This window comes from Periplaneta americana, chromosome 6 (genome assembly GCF_040183065.1).
Source record: "Periplaneta americana isolate PAMFEO1 chromosome 6, P.americana_PAMFEO1_priV1, whole genome shotgun sequence".
NCBI lineage: Eukaryota > Metazoa > Arthropoda > Insecta > Blattodea > Blattidae > Periplaneta > Periplaneta americana.
The window spans coordinates 90,910,281-90,936,938 of NC_091122.1; the positions used below are offsets into that span (position 1 = coordinate 90,910,281).

General features: G+C 36.5%; 1 protein-coding gene across 1 annotated transcript in view; it reads left to right on the forward strand.

The window, feature by feature from the left end:
* Positions 1 to 273: 273 nt before the first annotated feature.
* LOC138701488 (scavenger receptor class B member 1-like) overlaps positions 274 to 26,658 on the forward strand; it is a 180,099-nt gene continuing 153,714 nt past the window's right edge. Inside the window, exon 1 of the mRNA XM_069828404.1 lies at positions 274 to 417. Coding sequence (XP_069684505.1) covers positions 333 to 417 — 85 coding nt within the window. The 5' untranslated portion in view covers positions 274 to 332. The remainder of the gene's footprint in view (positions 418 to 26,658) is intronic.

The following is a 26,658-nucleotide window of genomic DNA, read 5'->3' on the forward strand; positions in this document are numbered from 1 at the left end:
CGGTGGGAGCCTTAACCTTGTAGACGTAGACCTTTCTCCATGTCGTGTAATGGAGATGACCGTAAAATATGAACATTCCAAAACTATCTCCTCCGAAGCCAAGTCGCCATGATCCGTAAGCTGCTGGCAGAGGCTTGACCTGTTATGCGCGAGCTGTTGTTGCGAGGGAATTCAGAATTGGAGCAGACTTCATGGCTTCTTAGGTGATAATGGAGCAATGGTAAAATGAGACATGTCGGAGGGCCTGCTGATTGGCGTGCTGAAGGCCGCTCGCTTGCTCGCTCGCTGCACCGTCTCGCGACGTCTGTCAGTATTGCAGCTTCCCGAGTGCCATGAAGACCTTTAGCAAGCTGCTGTGCTGGAGCGAGCCAGCCTCGGAGAAGAAGAAGAAGGCCGCGCAGCCACCCGCCAACAAGGGTGAGTCCTGCTCTTGTGTTCTGCGCCGATTACGATCAGTCTCTCCATCATGAAGACATGCGTATCACGAAGATGACAGATAATTTCTAACCATAGGATACGTCTTACGCTCTTCGCGCCAAAACATTTCCTGTATCATGTCGCGAACAGTATTATTGTTTACAGGTGTTATTATTGAACTATCATTAAAAAGATGTATAGTACGTAAATGGAATTATTCACTTTATGGTTATAAGAAGATACACTTTCGTTTTATAGATTACACACAAAATACATTCTTTATCATTCTATTAAGTAAGACATCGACTTTACTTATGAATAGTACAGTTTAAATAGATAATCATTAATTTTGTACAAATTCACATAAAATACTTAATGACATATTGTAATGATTTATCATATTATATTACTGTTTACGAAAATCGATATTTCAAAGTGACACAAATTTTAAACGATATTAGTGGTGCGTCATGACATTCTAAACATATTAATTTCTTTCCTAATTCCCATTGACTCTTGTAGCTTTAATAGTTTGTGTGGAAATTCAACTAAGCAGAGTAAGGGGGCAGCTCACTTACGGGCCGTTAATATTCTTTTAAGAAATAGTGATCCTTTCACACCTATACAGTCATTCATCTAACTGAAGTAGCTAAAATCTTATAGTAAAATCGCAACGAAAAGTATAAAGAAATCTTTATATTATAATTGATTTATTGTGTGAAATAATTTTTCCTTCTGTACAAACTGTATCGTTTATTCTACGTACGGCAATACAAAATTCAAGAAGAAAATCGTTATGATTTCTTTTGACTAAGTCGATATTGTTTATTTTTTATTTCATATAAGAACCGAGAACATTTTACTAAAAGTTAGTATATTTCATGTGGATTACTCCTGGATAAATTTAAGACTGTCAGCTATTTACATGTCCAAAATGAAATCTCTTCTACAACCATAATTTAGATTTTTTGGACCCTTCACAAAACTGACATTTGGTGGAATTCCAGTGACATGAAGTCAGAATGATGTCAGATTTCCTTCTTAGACACACTAGGACACCACAGTGACGCAGACAATCATGCCGTACCCTAGATCCTAACCCACGACTATATTTCCAAGCATCATCAAAACCGCTTCTTAATCTCTGTGAGTATTGTGTCCGGTCTCGTATTATTAATGATATAAATATTTTTTCTTGTGTAATTGTGTTTCATTCTGAATATATAAGCAGTTTTAGGGAAATAAGTGAACAAATTTTGACAGATGACGGGTAAAATCAATACAAATTGCAACTTTCTCTGTAACTTTTTCCTTAGGCTAACAGTTTGTCCAGTATTAGTTTCTTTTTTTCGAAATTAACATAAGCACCAGCAAGATTAAGGTGCCCGCAGATAGGGGTTTGCCGTTTGCCTTTTCAAATCTTTCAATGAATTGTTTTATGTTTGTTTATCCGGAAGTCACTCTTCAACTGTATCACAAAAAGATTCTCTTCTTTACAAAGTTATTATTCTTGGTGCTCAATTGTCTTAATTGAGATTTGTATTGCTGTAAATAAGAGGTAACGCCAAAACAAGGAAAAATGAGTTAAAGGCAGCATAATGTTCTGTGAGGGTATGCGTACATTTTAGTGCTGAAAACAGTCCAATGCCATCCTTCTGTAATGGCCCGGCATTACGTTGAATTTCGTGTTTAGGTCAGAAACCAGTCCAGCGACAGCACTTGACTGGTTTCTGCAGTAAACTGCGGGTACATTTTGTGTTCATAGTTTTGTGACCAGCTGATTTAAAAAGTGTTTTGTGGTTAGCGTAGTGGTTTTTTAATAATGACAATAGACCTATATCCTAGTGAAATGTCTAAAAGTTCAGAAGATGAACCTGTACCTAAAAGGAAACGAGGAGTGGTAAACGAAGAAGCTTATAAACGTAATACTATTCACAATTCAAGGACAAAAGGAGAAGGCTATGTTTCTTATTCTGGCAGGCAAGTACCTCAGAAAACCAAGCCCGACATTATCACTTGCAAGTGCAATGCGAAATGTGATTTAAACATAAATGAGGAAGTGATAAATGAAACATGAAGGTATTTTCATTCTCTTGAAAATAAAAACTCTCAAGTCACCTATATTCAGACTTTGGTTGAGGTTATTGAAGTTAAGCGTACACGTAAAAAACAAGGTCCAGAAAATGTTCAGGAAGACACTTTTAAAAGATCTCATTCTTACAATTGTAATTTAAGGACTGGTGGTGTACTGAAACATGTTTGCAAGAATGTGTTTATGAAAATCCATGGTATTTCACATAACAGATTAGGAAGAATTTGTCAGTTATTGCTTGAAAATACTACCCCTAAAGACATTACACATTTCCTTTAAAAATATAAGTTTTATAACAAAATCCTAAACAATTCGAGAATTATGCCAAAAAAAATACGTTTGCACCACTCTTTTATTGCAAAAACCAGTTAAGTGAAAAACTTTTTCATATTTTTTACACCTAAGTCAAAAAGCACAAAATAATTTTCCTTAGATAAAAAGTATTGAAATATGTACTACTTTTAGCAAAAAATATTATAACCACTACCAAACCATTAGTCTGATGCTAGACAGTTCCCCCCCCCCCCCACAATTGACTAACTTGGCGCTTGACTGGTTTCTGAAATAAGCGATTCAATTATTGTTTCCAGTACCAAATACTGTGCATGTTGATTCATCATATTATTCTTTATATCTTTGCATGTTATTTATTTAATACAAGAGACTACCGTTAACACAAATTTTGTTTAATACTAGATATGTAATTATTTAAATAAGTACTTAACACAGAGCATGGAGAAATTTATAGAATTCTTATGCTCACATTCATATAACTTGTTGAGTGACGACTACTGCAATCCCTCTTGGAGCCATTCCTCCACTACCACCTTTCTGAAGGTCAAGTACGCACTCAATCACAGCAAACTACTTGCTTAGTGTCGTGCAGTACGTAAAACATTACGAAATATACCGAAACGTCTACGAGATTCTTGGTTCCTTTTATTGTTCTCTATTACTGAAGAAAGTACTTGCACTTATTTCCATAACACTGCTGTGTTGCTGTTCAATACGAGGGAGTTCATGGCGATATCGTTCTGTATTTCTTTAATTTTTAAGTCAGTTATTTTACGGCGCTTTTTCAACTGGTTATTTAGCGTCTGAGTAAGATGAAGGTGATAATGCCAATGAAATGAGTCCAGGGTCCAGCTCCGAAAGTTACCCAGCATTTGCTCTTAATGGAACGAGGGAAAGCCCCGGTAAAAGCCTCAACCAGGTAACTTGTCCCAACCAGGATTCGAATCCGGGCCAGCTCGTTTCACGGTCAGGTGTGCTAATCGTTACTCCACAGCGGTGGACATTTCTTTCATGTTATATTGCTTTCACAGCAACAAATACTAAAATCGAATGTAACGATGTTTTTAATTAGGTAATATTTCTTCAAATAGGAAAAAATTCCAAATAAAACAGTGCAAGTTGTTTGTCAATAAAGTGTTTAATTAAAAGCAATGAAAACGCGTAAGTTTATATATAGTTGTTAAGTACATTGACTGACAGTGACAGGTTTGCCCAAACAGAGATACAGGGAATCCTAATCGATCAAAGTCTCATCGATAGTGGAACGGGGTGATTGCGAACAGCTGAGTATTTGTAAACCAACCACCCATACGACACATGTTATAGAAAGTGACTGTTTAAGAAATTAATGCTTAAAATATATAATGTGAAATTACGGATAATTTGTATATTATGTCACCGTTTATTTTATTGGTAGCGTGCCTTTAGATTAGTATTTGTAATGAACAGCTTATACAGCTGCCTCTGTGTATTTCATTTGCATTTGACGGATTTACTCACGATACAGATAGCCAATTACGAACACAGGAAAATATGATCTTGCCCCTGTTTTTTGTCTTGGTCGCTCCGAGCGAAGTACATTAAGGCCAAATAAAATAAATTGCCTTATCAATTTGTATTTTTCTGTCGGCCAAAGGAATATACAGAACATGCAAAAAGTTAGAATTCTATAACATAACTATCATCGTAAGTTTGTCAAAATTTCATCTCTGTAATTTTGTACTTTATTTTGACGTAAAACGTGTATATTCGACCTACAAACTGGGAAAATATGTAACACATCATGTAAGATAAAGCTAAATTGATTATAGCGACAGCACTATTGATTTCATTATTACATTCAGCAGATATATGGCAGTTTCCAAATGAAATAATACAAAAGGGAATTTATGACGCTGATAACTCTTGGACGTGCAAGTATAACTTATAAATGAGTTCACTTTTCCAAGGGTGATTATTAAGAATAAGCTCGGTTATATTTAACAATAATAATAATAATAATAATAATAATAATAATAATAATAATAATAATAATAATAATAATAATAATAATAGTCGGTATTAAACACAATGTGTACAACTTTATAGCCGTTTTTTATTTGTTCTGGAAGTCTGGCTCGGGATCTAGCAGAGTGTGGGTCATTGAGGAGTATGGTGGAATGATGATGATAATGGTGAAGGAAATGGAGTGATCCCGATAAAAATCCCTCGCGTCCGCTTTGTCCAACACAAATTTCTTCTTGACTCAAGCGTGGATCGAACCCGGATCGCCACTGTGGAAGGCAGAGAGGGTGACCACGCCACCATGAGGGAGGCACAGTTCGGTTACATTTGCAATGTGTATGACAGGCTGTGGTACGGGCAACACTTAAAGTCTGTGAACTTAATTACATACCAAGAGTAAAGATGTTTAATGCAATCCAAGGTAAAATCCCTGTCACGTTTTATTAGGATTTTGTATTTAATTAATTTCTTAACTTCAACACAATAAATAGTTTAAACTTTTAAAATAATTTTATGATTCAGAATTTTCGTCAATTTGCACTCAACATTGATGTTCTCACTCTAAAGTGAATATCAATAAAGCAATAGAACTAGAAAGATATTGATCCATGCTACAGTGCGCCTGTTTCATTTTCTTCTGCTGAACTGAACTTTTCACTGTTCGCAGCTGAGCTATTGGCTTCCATCATACAGACCGCAAGATAATCTCAGAAAGTCATTAACCGTTACTACCATATTGTAATCACATTATAAATAAAATAAAAATAAAATGCATAGCTTTATTTAAAAACGTTCTACGCGTAGTGTAGGGCTTCTTTACTCAAAACATAGCCTAACCTACACTCTTTGTCGGAGAATGCATGTGGGTAAGTTTTTTTGCCGAACTTTCGCGCATTGTAGGTTTTCCCTCAACGAACTGAAGCGGAGGAAGATTGATTGGAATGATTTCTATGCCTATGTTGGAGAAACGGGAGAACCCCGAGAAAGCTCACAACTGCGACCTTTCCCGCCCAAGTGTTACTAACCGGGATTCAAACCAAGACCACTTGTGACATAGGCTGATAGTCTAGACCGCTGGTCGACATTTGACTCGCGAGTCAACTCTTTAATGCACAAGCAGGGTGGAGGGGTAAGGCATGATCGCTCTCCCCTTAACCATCACTTGTTCATTCAACGTTAAGCAGTCTGTGTATCCTCCCCCTATACCTTCACCTTTGCTGCGTATTGGGAGGTGTAGTTTATATGACGCAATCTTTGCCGACAATTGGTCTAGACTCTAAAGTCATCGCAGAATTTTCAAATCTGGATACCTAAATATTATGATTGTAACAGTCTTTAACATTCATATAAAATGTTATCTGGATGTTTGAATTTATGCCAGCACGTTGTAATAAGTAGTGTATGTAAGGCATTGATGCCAATGCACTTAGTAATTAATATTTAGAGATAAGAGAAATCACATTTAGATATGGCGGTCTAGATCGTAATGAACCTGACAGAAGTCGGTGATATTTTAAAAATATCTTACATTGTTTAGGCTTTTCTTAAAAGGTAGCCTCCATTAATGGGGAGCCGTGAACAAAATAATAATTATTGTAAATTTTGAATTTAATACAATATTGTTTAATTATTTATATAATTAACAATTTAAAATACATAACAAGTTACTCCTGACGCATTCATTAACAATATCCTAATGACCTAATCAATTTAGATCATTGTAGTGTTATTAAAATTAATCAAATTTCACAATATTCTACATTCTACACCTAAAGCCAGGAGGTCGCACTAAAATAATGTGAGGAAAAGGGGGACTCATTCAAAAGGCAGAGAAAGCTTGAGAAGAATGTAGAACAAAGTAATACGAAATTTTGTATACATTAAAAAAAAAAAGAAACAAATTATATCTTTACTTAATGTAAAATAGTCATATGTTTAAATTTTCATAAAACAGCTTTCAAAAGTAATAATAATAATAATAATAATAATAATAATAATAATAATAATAGTAATAATGATAATAATGATAATAATAATAATAATAATAATAATAATAATAATAATAGAAGAGATCGTGTTAAAGATCTTAGAGTATCCTTGACAATAAACTTTATTTTCACAAACATGTAGACTTTATAACCTGCAATTTGAATGCTGGAGCTAATACGGTCTTTCTCTACCCTGATTCACTTTTAATACTCATACTTTGTTAGTGAGATCGAAACTAGAACTCGAATATGCTTCTGTAGACTGTAAAATTGTTGCAACTGACTTGGTTGAACTATAAAATATCCAAGTAAAATTTATACAGTTATGTTCTTATAGATTTCCAAGAGAAGTTATGAGAAAAATTTTAATTATTATTCGAAATGTCATAGTTTATATTCCAAAAGCTACTATATTGATTACCTTTTTTATTCAACGTCCCTAAAGGTGATAATAGGCTGTGAATTTTTCATAAGCAATGTTAAATATCATGTTCTCATGAAAGATGAGAGAACTCACAAGCTTTTCTACAGCAGAAATTCTAAATCTCTTTCCGTTGTCTCCAGATGCATTAAAATTGCCAACTTGTGTAGCAGCAAATTTGATTCATTTAATTTACAAATTAGAATTTGCGTAATTTAAAAATATTTACAATTATTATTATTATTATTAGTAGTAGTAGTAGTAGTAGTAGTAGTAGTAGTAGTAGTAGTAGTAGTAGTAGTAGTAGTAGTAGTAGTAGTAGTAGCAGCAGCAGCGTAGAACTACTCGTATTTTCATTAATATTGTTATTATGATTGTAATTCTTGTGCTATACCATTTTTGTCTAATCGCTGTGTTGGTTTGCATATTTCATATTCGTAATAAAAAAAAACAAAAATAATATAAAATTTCTTAACGTATTAGAAGAAAAGATCGGTTACATTTAAAACAAGTACTTTAACGTTTTTAGAAACTGCATTTTTTTTCTTTTGAAGGTAAAGCAATAAAACTGAAAAATAGTTAATTCTTTAAAAGACCTATAATAATTATGAGTTTTAGTTTACACCTGGATCACATGTCGAACAAAAGTATGAATATTGTTAAATAAAACTCATACAGTATAATATAATAATTCCATAAACATATACATTTACGTCAGAATATTATCTTTGTTGAACATCAAATTATTTTCTATGATGTGAAAATAGACTAGAAGTATTTAAATCTTTTGGTAAAATCTTGAATTCTGTTTCATTACAAATATCCTGTGAACCTGAGTTCGATCCCCGGTGTGCCCCTGATTTATAACTTGTGTTGAGCAAGTCCGTGCTCCAGGTAACACAGGGGTTTTCTCCGGGAGCTCCGGTTCCCCTTGGCATCCCGACAAAGCTCCATAATATCTTACCTAATCGCGGATGTAGCGTAGACCAGTCTCCTGTAGCACATTCTAGTCATAACAGACCGCGGAACTTCATGCAATGATGATGACGATGATGAAGATGAAGATGAAGATGAAGATGAAGATGAAGATGAAGATGATGATGATGATGATATTGAGTAGTGTCATTGAATCATTTATACAGCATTTAGCTTTCTATATTAACTATTATCTGTGCATTTCGAACTGACAGAACAAGTTCTGTACAAACGTACAAAAGTACAAACCACGCACGAGTCACTGAACTGAAAAATGTGAACTGAAGCACTGGTAATTCCGGCTCTCCCAACTGACTTTAGTAGAGGAGAATGGTCCAGGATTGGGGTAAGCACACGTGACAAATGCAGCCCATTGCTTGACCTTGAGCCGCCAGTTCGAAATGCACAGATAATAGTCCCATTGTGTCATTTATGACAGAAGTTCGAATGTCGTCTGTCGTGAATTTGTTCATACACAGTGTTTTGGTTATAAATTTTAAACAGAAAAATATTCCTGTTTAAAAAGTAGGTAGTATATTGATTGTGAATGGAATCTACAGCACTGGCTCTTGGACAAAGTTCGGTGTCGAAACAAACTTTCTCGTGACTGGGGATACTCAAAGTGTGTGGCCCATCACTAAGATTTGTGTGGTACTTGTAGAAAACATCAGTTTAGCAACTCGGTATTCTTCGTTATTTTAAGTCAGTGTCATCACTGGCGAGTGAAATGTTTTCATTACTAATATTATAGTAGAAGTAGCTTCCTTTCACTCATAGCAGCGGTGGAGTAGGTGAGTTCACAGTGACACCATTCCGAATTCTTTTCAGGGCCGCATTTATTAGTTACGGACACTAGCTGCTTTATAATCCTGCTTGTTTCATTCTTCAGACTGCAAATTATAATTGTTTGTTCGATACGACTCTTTAGGACTTAGGTCAAGAGCTGCTCGGAAACAACGAGGTGATGGTGTGGCAGAATTCAGACAAGTGAGCTGATGGTGTGTCCGTGTTCAGATAAGCATTAATAAATGGTGAGATGTTAAGAAACAATGAGATGATGATATGGCGGTATTATCAACAAATAATGTAGCTATGACGATATTCAGAAACAATAATTGAGGGCTTTGCCGGAAGAAAGGCGGATAGACCTATACGCCCTTCTTCGGGAAAACGGTTTAGAATGTAGTGAATAATTCGCTAATTATAGTAACGAAACTTTGTTTTGATTGTACTGTACATACCTGCAGGACAGGACTGCGTGCGTGTATAACATTTTTTTCAGGTGCGTTTTAAAATCTTAGATTGCATGTATCTCAATTCGCCATATTGACGTATATGCCCTTTTTCCGGCAAACCCCTCAATTAGATGATGATATGGCGATATTAAGAAACAGTGATGTACTGGTAAACAGTGATATAGAAAACAGTGATGACAGTATGGCGATATTCAGAAACAGTGAGATGATATAGCAATATTTAAAGATAATGATGTACTGATATGATAATGTTGCGAAACAATGAAACAATATGGCGACATTCAGGAACAGTGAGATAGTGGCATGGCGATATTAAGAAACAGTGAGATAATTCTATCATAGTATTGAGAAAGAATTATATGACGATATGGCGGTAATTAGAAACAATGAGATGATGACGTGGCAGTAATCAGAAACAATGAGGTGATAGAATGGGGCATTCAGAAAAAGTGAGATAGTGTCATGGCGATATTAAGAAGCAATGAGATAATTCTATCATAGTATTGAGAAAGAATGATGTGACGGTATGGCGGTAATTAGAAACAATGAGATGATGACGTGGCAGTAATCAGAAACAATGAGGTGATAGAATGGCGGCATTCAGAAAAAGTGAGATAGTGGCATGGCGATATTAAGAAGCAATGAGATAATTCTATCATAGTATTGAGAAAGAATGATGTGACGGTAATTAGAAACAATGAGATGATGACGTGGCAGTAATCAGAAACAATGAGGTGATAGAATGGCGGCATTCAGAAACAGTGATATGATGGTGTAAAAATATTAACCCGAGGCGCGACAGGGCCCTGGCCGATGCCTCAGCAGAGGTGAACGATCATCCAACCAGAATGGAGGTATCGTGTGTTTAGCACGATGATCCCCTCATTCGTTATATCTAGTTTTCGTAACCGGATTTCGCTACCTATCGTAGGTCCCCAAATTCATCACGATGCTGGGCGGGTACCTGTTCCACACACTGGCCGAAATTTTTATGAGAAAATTCCTTCCCCATGAAGATTTGAACCAGCGCGCCTTTCTTAACGCGAGTCCTAGACATGACGCCTAACACGACACTACGGCTCGGAACGATATGGTGGTATGGTTGTACATATTTAGTAACAGTGATATGATGGCATGACCGTATAACACGATATGATGGTATGTTCATATTGACAAGCAATGATGTGGTGGTATGGCAGTATTAAGAAATAATAAATGAATCGGTCATTGTTAAAAGATACTAAGTCAATTCTTGATGAGGTGGACATTTTGATGGATTTATTATAAGTTTCTGGATTTAGAGGACGAAACAAACCAAATTTTCTAGCTCAGTATTATATGAAGAGTGAGTGATATGTAAAAACAGGAAAATACTTTAAAATTAGTAGAACAGTTGTTTTATTATTATCCCAATAGGCCTACGGAAAGAAATTACTTGCCTTTCAACAATGATCGATTCTTATTAGGTGATGATGTAGCCGTGGCATTCGAACAAGAATGGCAGCAGAACCTAGGCCTACTTATTCTGAGAAAACCTGCTCGTCGGAGGACTCAAAGGATGTGTAGAAGACGTTTCTTTAATGTGATGAAATTTGTTTGAAAAAGAGAGAAAACCAAAAAGTGTGATGAAGTTGACTCATAGTTTCTCTCACGTTGACAAGTTCGTAAAATTTTAGTTCCTTTATCTTGTTGCGTATTTTTATTTTATTGGGTTATTTTACGACGCTGTATCAACATATAGGTTATTTAGCGTCTGGATGAAATGAAGGTGATAATGCCGGTGAAATGAGTCCGGGGTCCAGCACCGAAAGTTACCCAGCATTTGCTCGTATTGGGTTGAGGGAAAACCCCGGAAAAACCTCAACCAGGTAACTTGCCCCGACCGGGATTCGAATCCGGGCCACCTGGTTTCGCGGCCAGACGCGCTGACCGTTACTCCACAGGTCTTGTTGCGTATGTTTATGTAATATGATAATAATAATAATAATTATTATTATTATTATTATTATTATTATTATTATTATTATTATTTATTCTGGCTAAGTTAAGGCCATCAGGCCTTCTCTTCCACTTAGCCAGAAACAAAAGAAACTGATACAATTTGCAGTAATACAAGTTAATGATTACAGACTAATATATTTAAAGAACACGAAGAAAATGATCTCGTGATTCTTCGGTGGTTCTACGTTGTGCGTTTTGATTTCAAATATAAATTATTATTATTATTATTATTATTATTATTATTATTAATGTAACTTTCAGGTAGTTAGGCCACTGTTCACCGATTCTTCTTCTTCTTCTTCTTCTTATTATTATTATTATTATTATTATTATTATTACTATTACTATTAATTATCATCATTACTACTACCACAGTTTAGTATATATACAGTCACGAAGCTCAATACGTAGTAAATATGCATCCATAGAGTATTGCTAACCACTAGGATCGCTACTATCGCCTCATTACAGACAATACGAAATAGTACCTGCACAGTCTATTGTTCCTAGTACCCTCATAAACTCAAGCTTCGTGACGGTATATATTAGACTGTGCTTCTACTATGAACAAAATATTTCATTTTATTAACTTATCATAACAGAATACACTCTTAAAAAGCGGCATTGAATATAAAATAGCTGACCAATAGTTCAGGAGAAATCACTGTAGGCCTACCAATGCCCCGTCTGTAGCTCAAGTCTTCCATCAAGGCGGCCCGGGTTCGATCCCCGGCCAGGTCGTGATGGGATTTGTGGTGAACAAAGTAGACGTTGCAGAGGGTTTTTTCCCGGGGTATTTCCGTTTCCCTCTATCATTCCACCAACACTCTCCACCTCCCCTCATTTCATCTATCATCTGCAATAGTAAAAATAGGCTTGGATGAAGTCTTGGAGGTAGTAGGGGTTTCCGATGCTGATATAGGAAGAGCTTGGGGTTCAGGGCTCCTGGGGCTTATCAGGTTACGGGACCTGGCTCTACCAGGGGCTGAGGCAGGATGTCATTGCATGTATAGGGTACACAATGGGCAAAACCGTAGTGTACGGACCCGTCCCGAGTCCAGCCACCATGAAGACAGCCAGCCAGGAATATATACCCATAGACACAGACAGTAGGTCTAATACTAGAATGGACGTTTTTTCGTATTAAGTACCTATGCTGAAAAGTGCATTTCCGTGAAAATTTGGACATCGAAATTTCGCAGCACCACAGAACTTTCTCTTTATGCTTCCAATAATAAGAAAGTAAAAATATACGAGGATACTGTCATTAGATAACAGCTGTTGAATCATTACGAGTAAAAGTGGTCACGCGAGTAGTACATGTGAGTTGCCGCAGAGCGGCGCTAGCTCGTCGTCCCTCTTTCAGCAGCACAATGCTATTCAGTTCGGGAATCCGCGTTGTCTTATGCACTAGGCTTATTTTATGCTAAACATTATGTCAGAAATGGTGTTTGTTCCTTGTTTTAAAACACTACATTATTTGAGTATAACATACTATCATACGCATGGAATCGTTAAGTGATAGATTTACAAATAAAAATAATTAAGTGGTTAAGTTTCTTGCTTACAACATAATGTGAAAAAGTTCAGGGGTGTTTGCAGTAATGATAAAACTCGTTGGGATACTAAATTATAATTGAAGCAGAAATAAAAAGTTAAGCCTTAAAAATAAGTTTTAAAGGCGGTTCTCCCGTATTAGCTCATTTCCATTCTTAATTCGACATGCACGTTTCCTTGCGGTTTAAAATTTAGGTTATGTTGCCAACATTAAAAAACTTTTCTTTTCTTGTAATTATATGCCGGAGGTAATATTTCATGTTCTAAATTATTTCCATCACACTTATGAATTGTTGCAAAATTGAGTATATGAAAACGATTAATATTTTATTACCGGTATGTATGTATGAACCTTGAAAGTCACTATTAATTTCAATTCAAAATGAACACAACAAATGACGTCCTTAATTTAACAGTAAATAAATAATCAATATACAGTTCGTAATAATGAACTTACCCGAAAGTTTGAGCATTCCATAATTCTTAATATGGGCTTTGTTGAAATGTGGTTTAATATTGAAATGACGAGTAGAAATAAATTGGATGGGACACAGTAAACAAGCAATTCTTTCGTCTTAAGCAACAAAATAATCATATTCCCATTTCCTTTGGAAGTATTTCTTCACGGGCTTAGATTTTGCCATGTTCCAGTTCTCTTTAAACTGCAGTACGCGTATTGTTATTTATTTATTTTGTTTATTTATTTATTTAGCTGGGTGCGTTATAATGTTGAATGACAGCATTGACATCCGGTCATATAGCTATCATTCAATTATCAACGTACAATTTATTTATCGCCCTTTTACTAGTAAAACCAGTTAAGACCAGTATTGCAAGTTTTGTAAAAACAGGAATTAAAACTTCATTACTACACGAAAAATCATAATAAATTTTTCTAATAAAGTAATTGGTTTGTTGCCTGCATGCAACATTTCGAACTTATTCCATTTTAGTAGAACACAGAGCACAGAAAGACAAGTCGGGGACTGTACTTAACTTATTTTACACAAAAAGTGGACTTAATCGGCTTTACTAGTAATAGGGTGATATATACAGTACATCGGTTGACCTTCTTACATTATATGTACACATACATTTTAAAATATATTTTACATGTCTTTTAACTTATTTATTTCCCCATTCATTTTTTTCTTACTTTCTAAAGGTATGCTCCTAAGGATTTTATTATCTTTACATTTGTAATTCTTGATAGCGTACTGTATACCTACCGCCGCGAGAATTAATGTTGATGTAGCCGACCGTAACTGGAACGCCATGACCGCACTGGTAGAAAAGGTGGGTGGGGTAAGAAGGGGTAGTAAGGTAGTCGCTCTGAGGAGTTACAGGTCTGATATAATGCCTAGTTAGGCCGCTTCTGTGGCTCAAGTGCTAGCGCACAGGTCTTCCATCCCTGCGGTCCGGATTCGATCCTCGACCGATTGTGAATGGAATTTGTGATGGACAAAGCAGACGTTGCAGAGGTTTTTCCCGGGCACTCCCGTCTCCCTTTATCATTCCACCAACGCTCTCCACCACCCTCTCATTTCATCAATCATCTGCAATAGTAAAAATAGGCTGGGGTGAAGTCTTGAGGGCAACACGGGTTTCCGATGCTGATATAGGAAGGCCTTGAGCCTCAGGGCCCCTGAGGCTTATCAGGTTACTCGTGTGCAGATGGGATCTGGCTTTATCAATCAAGAGCTGACACAGGATGACCCAACTGACAACGTCGGATGATTAGAAAGAGCTTGGGGCTCTGAGCCCAAGGGGCTTATCAGGCTACTCGTCCATGAGGCAGGATGGCCCGCCTATCAGCATCGGATTCACAGATGTCGCCTAGACCAGATGTCGAACTTGGACAATCGTCGCACATATAGAGCTCGGGCGCACAATGGCCAAATGATGACCAAGCGTAGGACCCGTCCTGGAACCAGCCAAGCAAAGACCTACTTAAGGACTCTGTTAATTGACCGTGGGGTCGACGTCGTACCAAGAGTCGAATGCACTTCAGAAAGAAGATTTTGATCGCCATGAACTTGTGAAGACTGGAGTGATTTTTGTGTCGGGGATCGAATAGGCCGAAATAGTGTAAACAAGATAAGTTATCTCGAGTTATTTGTTTGTAACGCGGAACTTCCCCAATTAATCTCGACATAATCAGCGCCCGACACGGTTCACGCGCAGTGATAACTGCCCACACCCTCTCAGTTCTGTTCACTGATATAAGTTCGCAGGTTATCGATATTGGACTTATTTTGTTAAAGTAAAAAATTATATTAAAAAATCATGATTGTCGTAATAATTAATTATAATGAAAGTATTAATGTATTTTTTTAAATATGGAATTATAGTGATACAAATATCTGTAATGCATTAAATACGTAGGCTATAAAGATTAGAAATTTAATGATAAAAGTCACAAAATAAATTTCTTTCTTTCTTTCTTTTTTCTTTCTTATTATTATTAGAGCCATCACAGTGGTCTAGCAGCAAGAGCGGTGGATTTATAATCCTGTAGACTTGGGTTCGATCTCAGGCGTACCCGGGATTTATTTCTTGTGCCTGGCAAGTCCGTGGTACAGGTAACACAGGGGTTTCCTCCGCCATCCTATGGCATCCCAACAAGAAATCGTCTTCTCATCTTGGGTCTAACGTAGACCAATCTCTTATGGCGCACCCTGGGCAACGACTCTGTCGGTAAATTGATTTAACAACTGGCTACATATGGATGAATGACGAACAGTGAAGTACCTACTATTAGTAAAAAGACAATAATAATAATAATAATAATAATAATAATAATAATAATAATAATAATAATAATAAGTAATAATAATAATAATAATAATAATAATAAGTAATAATAATAATAATGTATTATATTATATTGCAAACAAGACGAAGACTATGGTTGTCGGAAGAAGAATAAAGAAAGTAAACGTGCGAATACTAAATAAAGCAGTAGAGCAAGTGGACAGCTTCAAATACTTGGAGTGTACTATAAGCAGTAACACTAGCTGCTTCCAGGAAGTCAAAAGGAGAATAGCAATGGCCAAGAAAGCTTTTAATAGAAAAAGAAGCATCTTCTGCAGACTTCTGGAAAAAGAACTAAGGAAGAGACTGGTGAAGTGCTTTGTGTGGAATATAGCATTGTATGAGGCAGCAACATAGACATTACGACAAGAAGCGATTAGAATCATTTGAAATGTAAATGTGGAGAAGAATGAAGCATGTGGAATTGACAGACAGAATAAGAATTAAATCTGTGTTGGAAATAGTGGATAAAGAAAGAATGATGCTGAAACTGATCAGGAAGAGAAGAAGGAATTGGTTGGATCACTGGCTGAGGAGGAAACTGCCTACTGAAGGATGCACTGAAAGAAATGGTGAACGAGTTAAGAATCTGGGGCAGAGGAAAATATAAGATGATAGACAACATTAAGATATATGAATCGTATGCGGCAACTAAGAGGAAGGCAGAAAATAGGAAAGATTGGAGAATACTGGGTTTGCACTGAAAGATTTGCCACTTGATAGAACACGTTGTATGTATATATTATATTATATTTTATCGACTTAGAAATATAATAGTCCCGGGCCGTAGCGTCGTGGTCTAAGGCATCCTGTCTAGGACTAGCATTACGGAATGCGCGCTGGTTCGAATCTCCATTGGGGAAGAAATTTTCTCATGAAATTTCGGCCAGTGTATGGGACCGGTGCCCACCCAGCATCGTGATGCACTTGGGGAGCTACGATAGGTAGCGAAAATCCGGTTTCGCAAAGCAGCTATAACGGCTTGGGGGATCATCGTGCTAACTACACTATACCTCCATTCTGGTTGGATGATCGTACACCTCTGCTTCGGCATGTGGACGTGAGGCTAACAGCCGGCTGGTCGGTCTTGGCCCTTCCTGGGCTGTAGCGCCATGGATTTACTTTACCTTTAGAAATATAATAATAATAATAATAATAATAATAATAATAATAATAATAATAATATAATAATAGTAATAGTAGTATTAATAATAATAGTAATAATAATAATAATAATAATAATAATAATAATAATAATAATAATAATAGTAAAACGAAAAATAAGTGGAAAAGTAGGAATACTTTGAAATTTAGCAACAATGAGGACTGAATATGTAAATTAACTGTTTTTCAAGATCCTCTCTGGAAATAGATAGATGACAGGAAATTTTAGATCTATCTATCTAGTGAAAATTTTGTGTGATGATGATGAGAATGATGATGATGATGATGATGATGATGATGATGACGGTGATGATAACTTTAATCGGTATATGCATAGTCAATTAATCTTCGAAACTGGACTTCATAAATACTCTTCATAAAAATTCAAAAGATAAAATCATTCAAATATAGATTGTGCATAAACTCCTAGTTCGTGCATGAAAGAGATGAATTTCTTATAAAGTGTGATTCATTCAGTAAAGACTTTGAAGTTTAAATAATAGTAGCAGTAGTAGTGGTAGTAGTAGCAGTAATAATAATAATAATAATAATAATAATAATAATAATAATAATAATAGCACAGAAGTCACCTTACCATCACTTAGGGTTCCCTTAAGACAAAGTCCTAAGATTTATTCTATAGCAGCCATTTCGAACGACACTATGAGGAACACCGCTACATAATAATTATATGCGTAACAAATAGCAAGAAAGTGAGACATCGAAATCAGTAGTTATTGTACTGGAAACTAGTGAAATTGTTCACATTACATTGAGCATATTAAATACCCTGGAATGAGGTATGTCAGTACTTCAAATGCTGAATGCCTGATGAAGGAACTGCAGGATGATGATAATAATAATAATAATAATAATAATAATAATAATAATAATAATAATAATAATAATAATAATAGAAGTTTGTTAACGGTTGTTTGTGTCCGCTCCGTTCTCGTAATGTGCGAGCTGTCGAGTTGCTATCAGTGCGGTCAGCACCACACTGCCTTGCTGTGGCTGTTATCGTTTCCGGAAGCAGCCTCGATGCCCTAAAACGACAGATTCCGAGGTTATGATTACTTTCGTTAATCGGAGTTCGGGGTTCGTTGATCCCATTCCTATCTGTTGGATCAGTGCCGAGCGGCCTCGGTTTAAAGAGAAGACAAGGCAGTGCGTGCCTTTTAATGACCGTACTCGAGACATTTCCCACGAACGTTAGAAAATGAAGTATAATTTCATAACGTGGGAAATGAATAAGAGCTATCAAACAATTTGAATAATTTTCAAGTGGAACATTCGTGTTTACGATTTTCCTCTATCATCTGTTGCTCTTCTTAGAATCCTTGTCCCTAGAATTGAATCAATAAATATGCGAATCGTTGAGCACTTTGTAATTAGCAGTCAACTACAAAAAAATTTCGAATTCAATATACTGGACCGTTATAATAGTGACGTTACATCATTCATTTTGCTTTGAGGTTTTTTTAGCTTCAGATCGCACTGTTATTTTCAACGATTTGTAATTCCTTAGAAGCCACCGGCGTGGCTCAGTCGGTTAAGGCGCTTGCCTGACGGTCTGAAGTTGCGCTCGGCAGCGGGTTCGATCTCCGCTTGGGATGATTACCTGGTTGGGTTTTTTCCAAGGTTTTCCCCAACCGTAAGGTGAATGCCAGGTAATCTAGGGCGAATCCTCGGCCTCATCTCGCCAAATACCATCTTGCTATCACCAATCTCATCGACGCTAAATAACCTCGTAGTTGATACAGCGTCGTTAAATAACCAACTAAAAGAAAGTCCTTAGAGCGATTTCTTGAGCATGTGGTGAGCATGACGCAAGTTCCCAGACAAGTGTATATTCAGTGCATACTCACCGGGAACGAAGTATACCAGTATATAATTACCACGAAGTCTCGAATTACAGTACTGTATGTTTATTGTTCACTGGTTAACAGTAGCAACGCTTTGAACCAGTAGAAATGGATTGATCATTTTCATTATTATTATTATTATTATTATTATTATTATTATTATTATTATTATTATTAATTCTTACCTTTAAAGAACTTTACCTGTCATATTAAATCGATTCTTTACATTTCAATTTCCGCTAATTATAAATCTTTCATCTTCTTTGTCAATGTCGAAAATTAATTCAATCTTGGAGACGTCATATTTTATACACATATTTACAGAAGAAGAAATATTCTAATGAGCAAAAAAGAAGTGCAACGGACAGCACTTCCCACTGCGTGTTAAGTAGAAGAAGAAGATGATAAGAGGAAAAATATTCCAAATAGCTTATTTACTTTCATTGTTATCGGATGATTCAAATATGTGTTTTCTTAAATGGATGCACACAGTCTGATTGTGTTGTCGAGTGTCCTGATCATTTTTTTACTCTCATATGCACTCTATTCTTTCATTTGCATCGTCCTTGGCGCATGTTTCCTTTGTTTTATATGACATATAAGTAAAATGTGATTATGCAAAGTATCTAATCCGAAGTTTTGATTGACATAGACAAAGTGATTTCTGGCCTACTATTTTTTTCTTAAAGAAGAAGTAGTAGTACTCTTGAAGTAGTAAATACATTTCAATTTATTTTGAGAACATTAGAGAAATACCTATCAGAAGTTTCATAAACAAGACGGATTAAATAATAGTACATTATGCAACGAGCCTATATTGGTAGTAATTAAGACCCGAGTATGTTTATGAAACTAGCGCAAGCGAGTTTCATAATTTTCATACGAGCGTCTTAATTACCATTATAGTCAAGTTTCATGCGACTTTTTATGCTCGACCATATTTCTAACTTGAAATTATTCAGAAGTATTCATTTTATTCTTATCTGAGTGAGGAGCGGAACTGACCTTGTGCAATAGCTCGTAAATTCTGAGATGTGCGCAGACGCCAAAGTATTGATTTTTTCCGAGAAACAAATGTCCACATTGACCTTGATATAATCTAGAGAGTAAAATAAACATTAATCTTGATATAACATTGAAATTAAATTAGACATTGAAAAACGAGATGACAAATTAAATTTATTTGAATATTATTTACAATTAACGCTAATTATTATAGTAACTAAACTGACTTTATTTCAAATGTAGGTTATTTATTGTGCAATTGGTGAAATGAATTTGCGGGAATGTGCTTTGTGAAAGGCTGGAAGATGACGGTGAATTGATGTTAATTTGTGTGTTGTTTTTTTCGACTGAGTTTAATATTGTATTTGAGATTTCAATTTTATTTTGGATCGATTCTTCAACATAACCTTCTGCGACAGTATTGGATTTCCAGCCTCCGTGACGTTTCGCTAGTTGTCTTTCGATTGCATATCCGAGAATAATCGATACTTGCGCTTTCATATTGCTACATTGCTATTTTCTGATTGGTGGAACACCTGAACTTCAATGAATAGGTGTTCTTTAATGAGGTCCATTAAAGGGCTGCTACCAGGTGTATAATTACTACATTTCGGCATGGTCGAGCATAAAAGCTAAACTAATACTGTCTCTACTATTTTGTCTTTGATTTATTTTGCTTGCTTTTAGAGCAATGCCAGTACCTACCCGTCCTTTTCTTCTGAACTATTGGGCAGATATCTACAAATGTGTTTGTCTGCTAGTATGAATACAGACTGATTCAAAAGGTTGTGCTCAAATTGAAGGCACTTACAGAATGGTTGAAATATTACAATTTTACAATAGAAACTGATTATCTAAGACGCCGCTAGCGCGCTGGCCTTCCATCCAGGCCGCCCGGGTTCGATCCTCGGTCAGATGATGGAATTTGTGGTGAATTTTTTTTAGTAGGTTCTTTTACGACGCTTTATCAACAGCTTTGGTTATTTAGCGTCTGAATGAGATGAAGGTGATAACGCCGGTGAAATGAGTCCGGGGTCCAACACCGTAAGTTACCCAGCATTTGCTCATATTGGATTGAGGGAAAACCCCCGAAAAAACCTCAACCAGGTAACTTGTCCCAACCGGGAATCGAACCCGGGCCACCTGGTTTCGCGGCTAGACGTGCTAACCGTTACTTCACAGGCGTGGAATTTGTGGTGAACAAAGGAGACATTTCAGAGGGATTTTCTCGGGTTACTCAAGTTTCCTCTATCATTCCACTAACACTCTTCACCTTCCACTCATTTCATACATGATCTGCAATAATTAAAAATAGACTGGATGAAGTCTGGGGGTAGTGCGGGTTTCCGATACTGATATAGGGTTAGCTTGGGGCACCTGGCCCCTGAGGCTTATCAGACTACTCGTCCGCGAAACGGAACCTGACTCTATCAGGTATTGAGGCAGGATAGCCCAGCTGTCAGCGTCGGATTCACGAATACCATCCAGGCAACCTGTCGGACAATCATTGCATATGCAGGGAGGAAGTGAAATAAGCCTGCAGATTGAAAGGGACGATAGGGTACACTTAAAGGACTAGAAAACCTATATATTACATTTCGTTACTAAATCAACGGTTAATTAAACAACTAAGTTGGAAGTTTCAGCAGTCTGGCAACATCGCCACTAGCACAGTCGTCTTTCTTCTCGTAATAAAAATGTAAGAGGTCAACGAACTCGCGAGCCTCTCTCTTTCTCTACGACGTTGCTCGCGTCGTTCTGTGGCTTGAAATCAGTGGCTTTTAAATTAAATTTACACGCAAACCGTCCGAGCTATTGAAATACGCTAGAGGAATAAATGATCCTGTATTAGATTTTCTATCGATATGGACAAAAATCACGATCCTACTCGCAATAGTTACCGAATAGGAGGTGTTAAACATTTGGGAATTTTTTTTTCTGACAAAACTATGATCTTTCCGCCAATATGGTATTACACTTTTTTGTTACATACAACATGAGCTATTCGCTCTGAAAATCTGCAGCGTTATTTCACTTTCACCCTGTATAGGGCGCACAATTGGCAAAACGTGCTTAAGTGTACCGACACGTCCTGGGTCCAGCCCTCGTAAAGCAGGTAAATGGGCACTTCCTCTCTCGATGTGCCAACTCTATCCTTCCCACAAATCCTTAACTGAACACAGGTGCCTGTCCTTCAGTTGCTGATGAGCAGTTAAATGGTGCAAGGCAAACTGCGCCGGTACGAGGTCTCGCTGTACGTCTAGTTACCAGTGGCATACTAAGTATGCCTATTTGAAAATGTTCGCGCAGCATTATTTCAATAGCGAACGGAAGGAGAAATATTTCTTGTATTAATTGAAGGTAAGGCACAATGCTTAATATTTCCGGCCCAGATTGGATATACAGGGTGGGTAAAATAAAACTGGCCTGGAAAATTTGTAATATTTACATGTATTATAAGTCTGTAACAATGAATATTCTTTGAAGAATATTAATTAATACCAAATAAATCCATTGCTGCATCGAAATCACGGTTTCTGCATTGTCAGGGTCATTTCCGCGTCAGTCTTATACATATAAATTCACATATTTCATATATATTTTCCGCGGACTAGTTTTATTTTGCCCACTCTATATAATACATTTTGCGCGGGAGTTTATGTTCTTGAGTTCACTGCTGTGGAGTAACAGTTACCATGCCTGACCATGAAACGAGCGGCCCGGTTTCGAATCCTGGTTGTCCCAAGTTACCTGGCTGAGGTTTTTCCGATGTTTTTCCTCATCTCATTAAGAGCAAATGCTGATTAACTTTCGGCGCTGCACCCTGAACTCATTTCGCTGGCATTATCACCTTCGTTTCACTCAGAATCTAGATAACAATCGCAGTTGACAAAGCGTTTAAAATAAACCAATTACAAATATTCTTCTTGATGCGCTTTTTAAAAATGTCTTCTTAATACAAAATGTATTATATATTCAATCTGGGTTAGGCGTATTAAGCACTAGATCTTTCATTCACTTAACACATAAAATACATATTTCTCCTCCCATTCACGGTTGAAATAACGCTTAAAGCAGATTTTCAGATAACTACTTAATACACCACTGGTAACTACACACAGCGAGAACTCTTTACGGCGCGGTTTACGGTCCACCATTCAACTGCTCACCAACTACAGAAGGACAAACACCTGTGTTCAGTTAAGGCTTGGTGGAGGGACAGAGTTCACACATCTTGAGAAGAAATGTCCATCTCTGGTCCATGAACTAGTTATGAGTTAGTTTAATGCTGTGAATGTCAGAAACTACATAATGAACAACAAACATACCAATGAAAATAATTGTGATTAATTTGTGCAAAAATTTACATGGACTTAACAATTAATTTTATAATACACCAAAAGTTGTTTCAACTGGCGGCCACTACATTTTGCGCTGACATTCCATATTCGAAGAAAAACTCTGGCGCACTCTTCCAAATAACCCAGACATCCCGAATCACATCAGATGCTACAAATATTTTGACTAAAGGTGTTCCTGTGTCTTCCACTAGTGTCTTTTAAACAAGGCTTTTGATATGCTCCCAAAAGACGCAGGGGAGCGGATTGGTCATCCAATCGGACCTTCTCTTCAGATCCAACGTCTGGGATATGCGAGTTTGGAAGTCTCGTGCAGCAAGAGTAAAGAGTGTTTGTGCTCCGTCTTGTTGCATCTACATCTGCTGACGCACGATGTGGCACGTCTTCTAACAGCTCTGAACAATTTGTTTATGAAAAGTTGTTGTAGATCTCCTCACTCAACCGTGTTGGCAGGAGATAACGTGCAAAGTATGATCACATCCGCAGCGTAGATCCTGACTTTACGGGCTGACTGTGGATTACTTTGGAGGTCACATGTTCGTATTCGAAAAATGTTATATTTCGACCCTCTATAAGCTTCTTCAGTTTGAGCATAACCTTTTGAGTCACCCAGTATAACTAGGCCCCTACTTTGTAATACTTATGGAAACCTTGCGTTGGAACTGTACAAAGTGATGATTTACATAATTTTACTCTTAACTTTTACTGCGTAAGAAATAATGTCAAATGTAACAGTATACAGTTTTATCTTCAGAAATATTTGATTGACTACATTATTAATTATATACAGTATTGTGCCTTTAATCAAGAAATTATTCAAACGGAATTTTTGGACTTGAAAAGTCTGTATGAATTACTTGCAATAATTAGCGGAAATTGAGTCGTTTACGAAATAGCGCAAGAAATGGCATAATGCTAAGTGATATGTTCAGAGAACAGAAAAAGAAGTAACATAAGTATCAGCAGTAACAGTTCTACCATTATCTAGAGCATGCTGTTTCCATTGTATTTATGGTAGTCATTTCTTTGAAAAGTTTTTAACCAATAGTTAACATTTACATGAAAGAGAATAGTGCTTTAATCAACTTACCTGTTTATTATTGATATATCGATGGCGGTTCATGGTATAATTTATAGATGGTCGCAGTGACCTCATGTTTATAAATTTTACATTCTGAAAGGGACTGTCAAACCATAGAACATAGATTTAACCCCGACAGAAGGAAATAAATAATGAAATAGCGAGGGGGCGGTACATTTTTAGAGTGCAATAACGAATAAAACATAAGTTTACTAGGTATAGGATGAATCATTATTAGATTGCATGCTGACTGTCACCACCATTCGCAGTACCGTAGTTTCCCCTAACTATGGTCCACATTAGTCACATTTTTCTTTGTATATTCAATACTATTCATCCAGATTAAGTGAAATTTTGGCTTCGGACTCTTTTAAGTGTGTATTAAATAAGTATTGACATATGTGTTTGAAATTATTTAATTACAAGTGTTAAAAAATAATAAGCATTGGTACATAGTTGTATTCTGAGTTGCCCAACTATGGTCCACTCATATATTCATGCTTGAAAGCACAGAATATTAAAAATAAGTGAAAAGTACATGGATTCTTTTTATTAGTACACATTGCATAAACACACAATAAACAAGTGAAATCTGAAAGCCATTTTCCTGCAATAATGAACAATTACACTCACCGGCAAAAATGCCGGGCCACCTAAAGTTTCTCAATTTTTTTTATTAGGTGAGAATCAGAAAAGCCATTATGAAATGAAGAAAACATTGCTTCCCAGAAAAAAAAACTCTTGTTATTATCACTTGCGCTATTATTTTCAACGCCAAACAATGGATATAATTAAAAGGTGTAAAAACTTACAAATTGTTTCAATTTTCTTCCAAATGTTCAAACTGATTTTGTGGCCACCCAGATGTTAATAATCGCGGATATTGCCTCCCCGTGACTATATGACTGTTACCATTCGCCGATTCAACCTTTCGATCAGATTCTGGATGTCAGTCTGGTCGGTACTATTCCATTCTTTACTTAGAACATTTCGGAGCTGCTGTAAGTTGCTGTGAGGAGTTAGTCGACTACTAACTCGCTTCCCTAGCATTCCTCACACATGTTCAATAGGGTTTATATCACGACTTCTTGCTGGCCATACCATCCTATTCAATCCAACGTCGTAAAATACCCACACATGTTCAATAGGGTTTATATCAGGACTTCTTGCTGGGCATGCCATCCTATTCAATCCAACGTCGTGAAGGAACTCATCCACGATTCTTGTAGCATGAGGGCGAGCATTGTCATTCATTAACAGGAACTTTGCACCAATACGTGGTACAATATGGTACCACATGTTAATTTAGACCTTCTTCGATGTATCTTGGAGCAGTCAAAGCACCTCCATTAATGAAAACAAGTTCTGTGTGAGCTTCATACAAAATGCCATCCCATACCATTACTGAGCCACCTTGGAAACTCACACGTGAACTGAAGGTAGATGAAGAAAACGTTCTCCTTCTCTTCTCCACACTCTTTCACGTCCATCTGTAAACTAAATCTCGATTCATCTATGAAGCGCACTCGTCGCCACTGCCCCAGGTTCCAATTAGCATGATTGTGAGCAAAACGTAATCGTTCAAGACGATGTTGCTGGAGCAATTCTGGGCCTTTAGCTGGTCTTCTGGAATTCAGCCCACATTCAACCAGACGTCTGCTTACAGTTCTCTCACTCACGTTAACTGGTCTTATTTTCTGGAAGGCTCTTCTGGTCCCAAGAACTGCAGCCACATAACGCTGACTATTCCAATCTTCTATCAATGCAACCATTTTGCTGAATCGGTAGGACTTAGTGACATTTGTATACAATGAAGTACTCCAATACTGCCTCAAGAGAGCTTACCTGTCTGTAGACTTCTTCAGCATAACTTGAAATGAGTCCGAGAAGTTTATACACAATATTGCAAGAAGAACGAATCTCCTTTTCTGATCATTGTTGGCTATTACGTATTCAGTATTACATTGTTACCTATCACAAAATAAATGAATAACTAAATGAACCTCAGCACACCTACAATTATTTTAAAAAATCCTACAATTTTAAAAAATTTTAAATAAAATGTAGTTAGCCCGGTTTTTTTTTTTTTTTTGCCGGTGAGTGTATATTAAAGAACAAAAGTACGGTATCAAAATAATCTAACACATTCTTAGTAAAATATTATGCAAACAAATTCACTGATAATGTTTATTTACCATACTGAGAACTAAGCCTATATTCAGTAGGCTTATTTCTATCCTTTGAATCTCCACTTCTCTTGTAATTCTGAAATTGAAAATAGATCTCTCTTTTTCGAGACGCATATGGGGTCTTCAATTTGTCTTATTATGTTTTCATTTTTATAGAATAAAATGTCTTACATTTC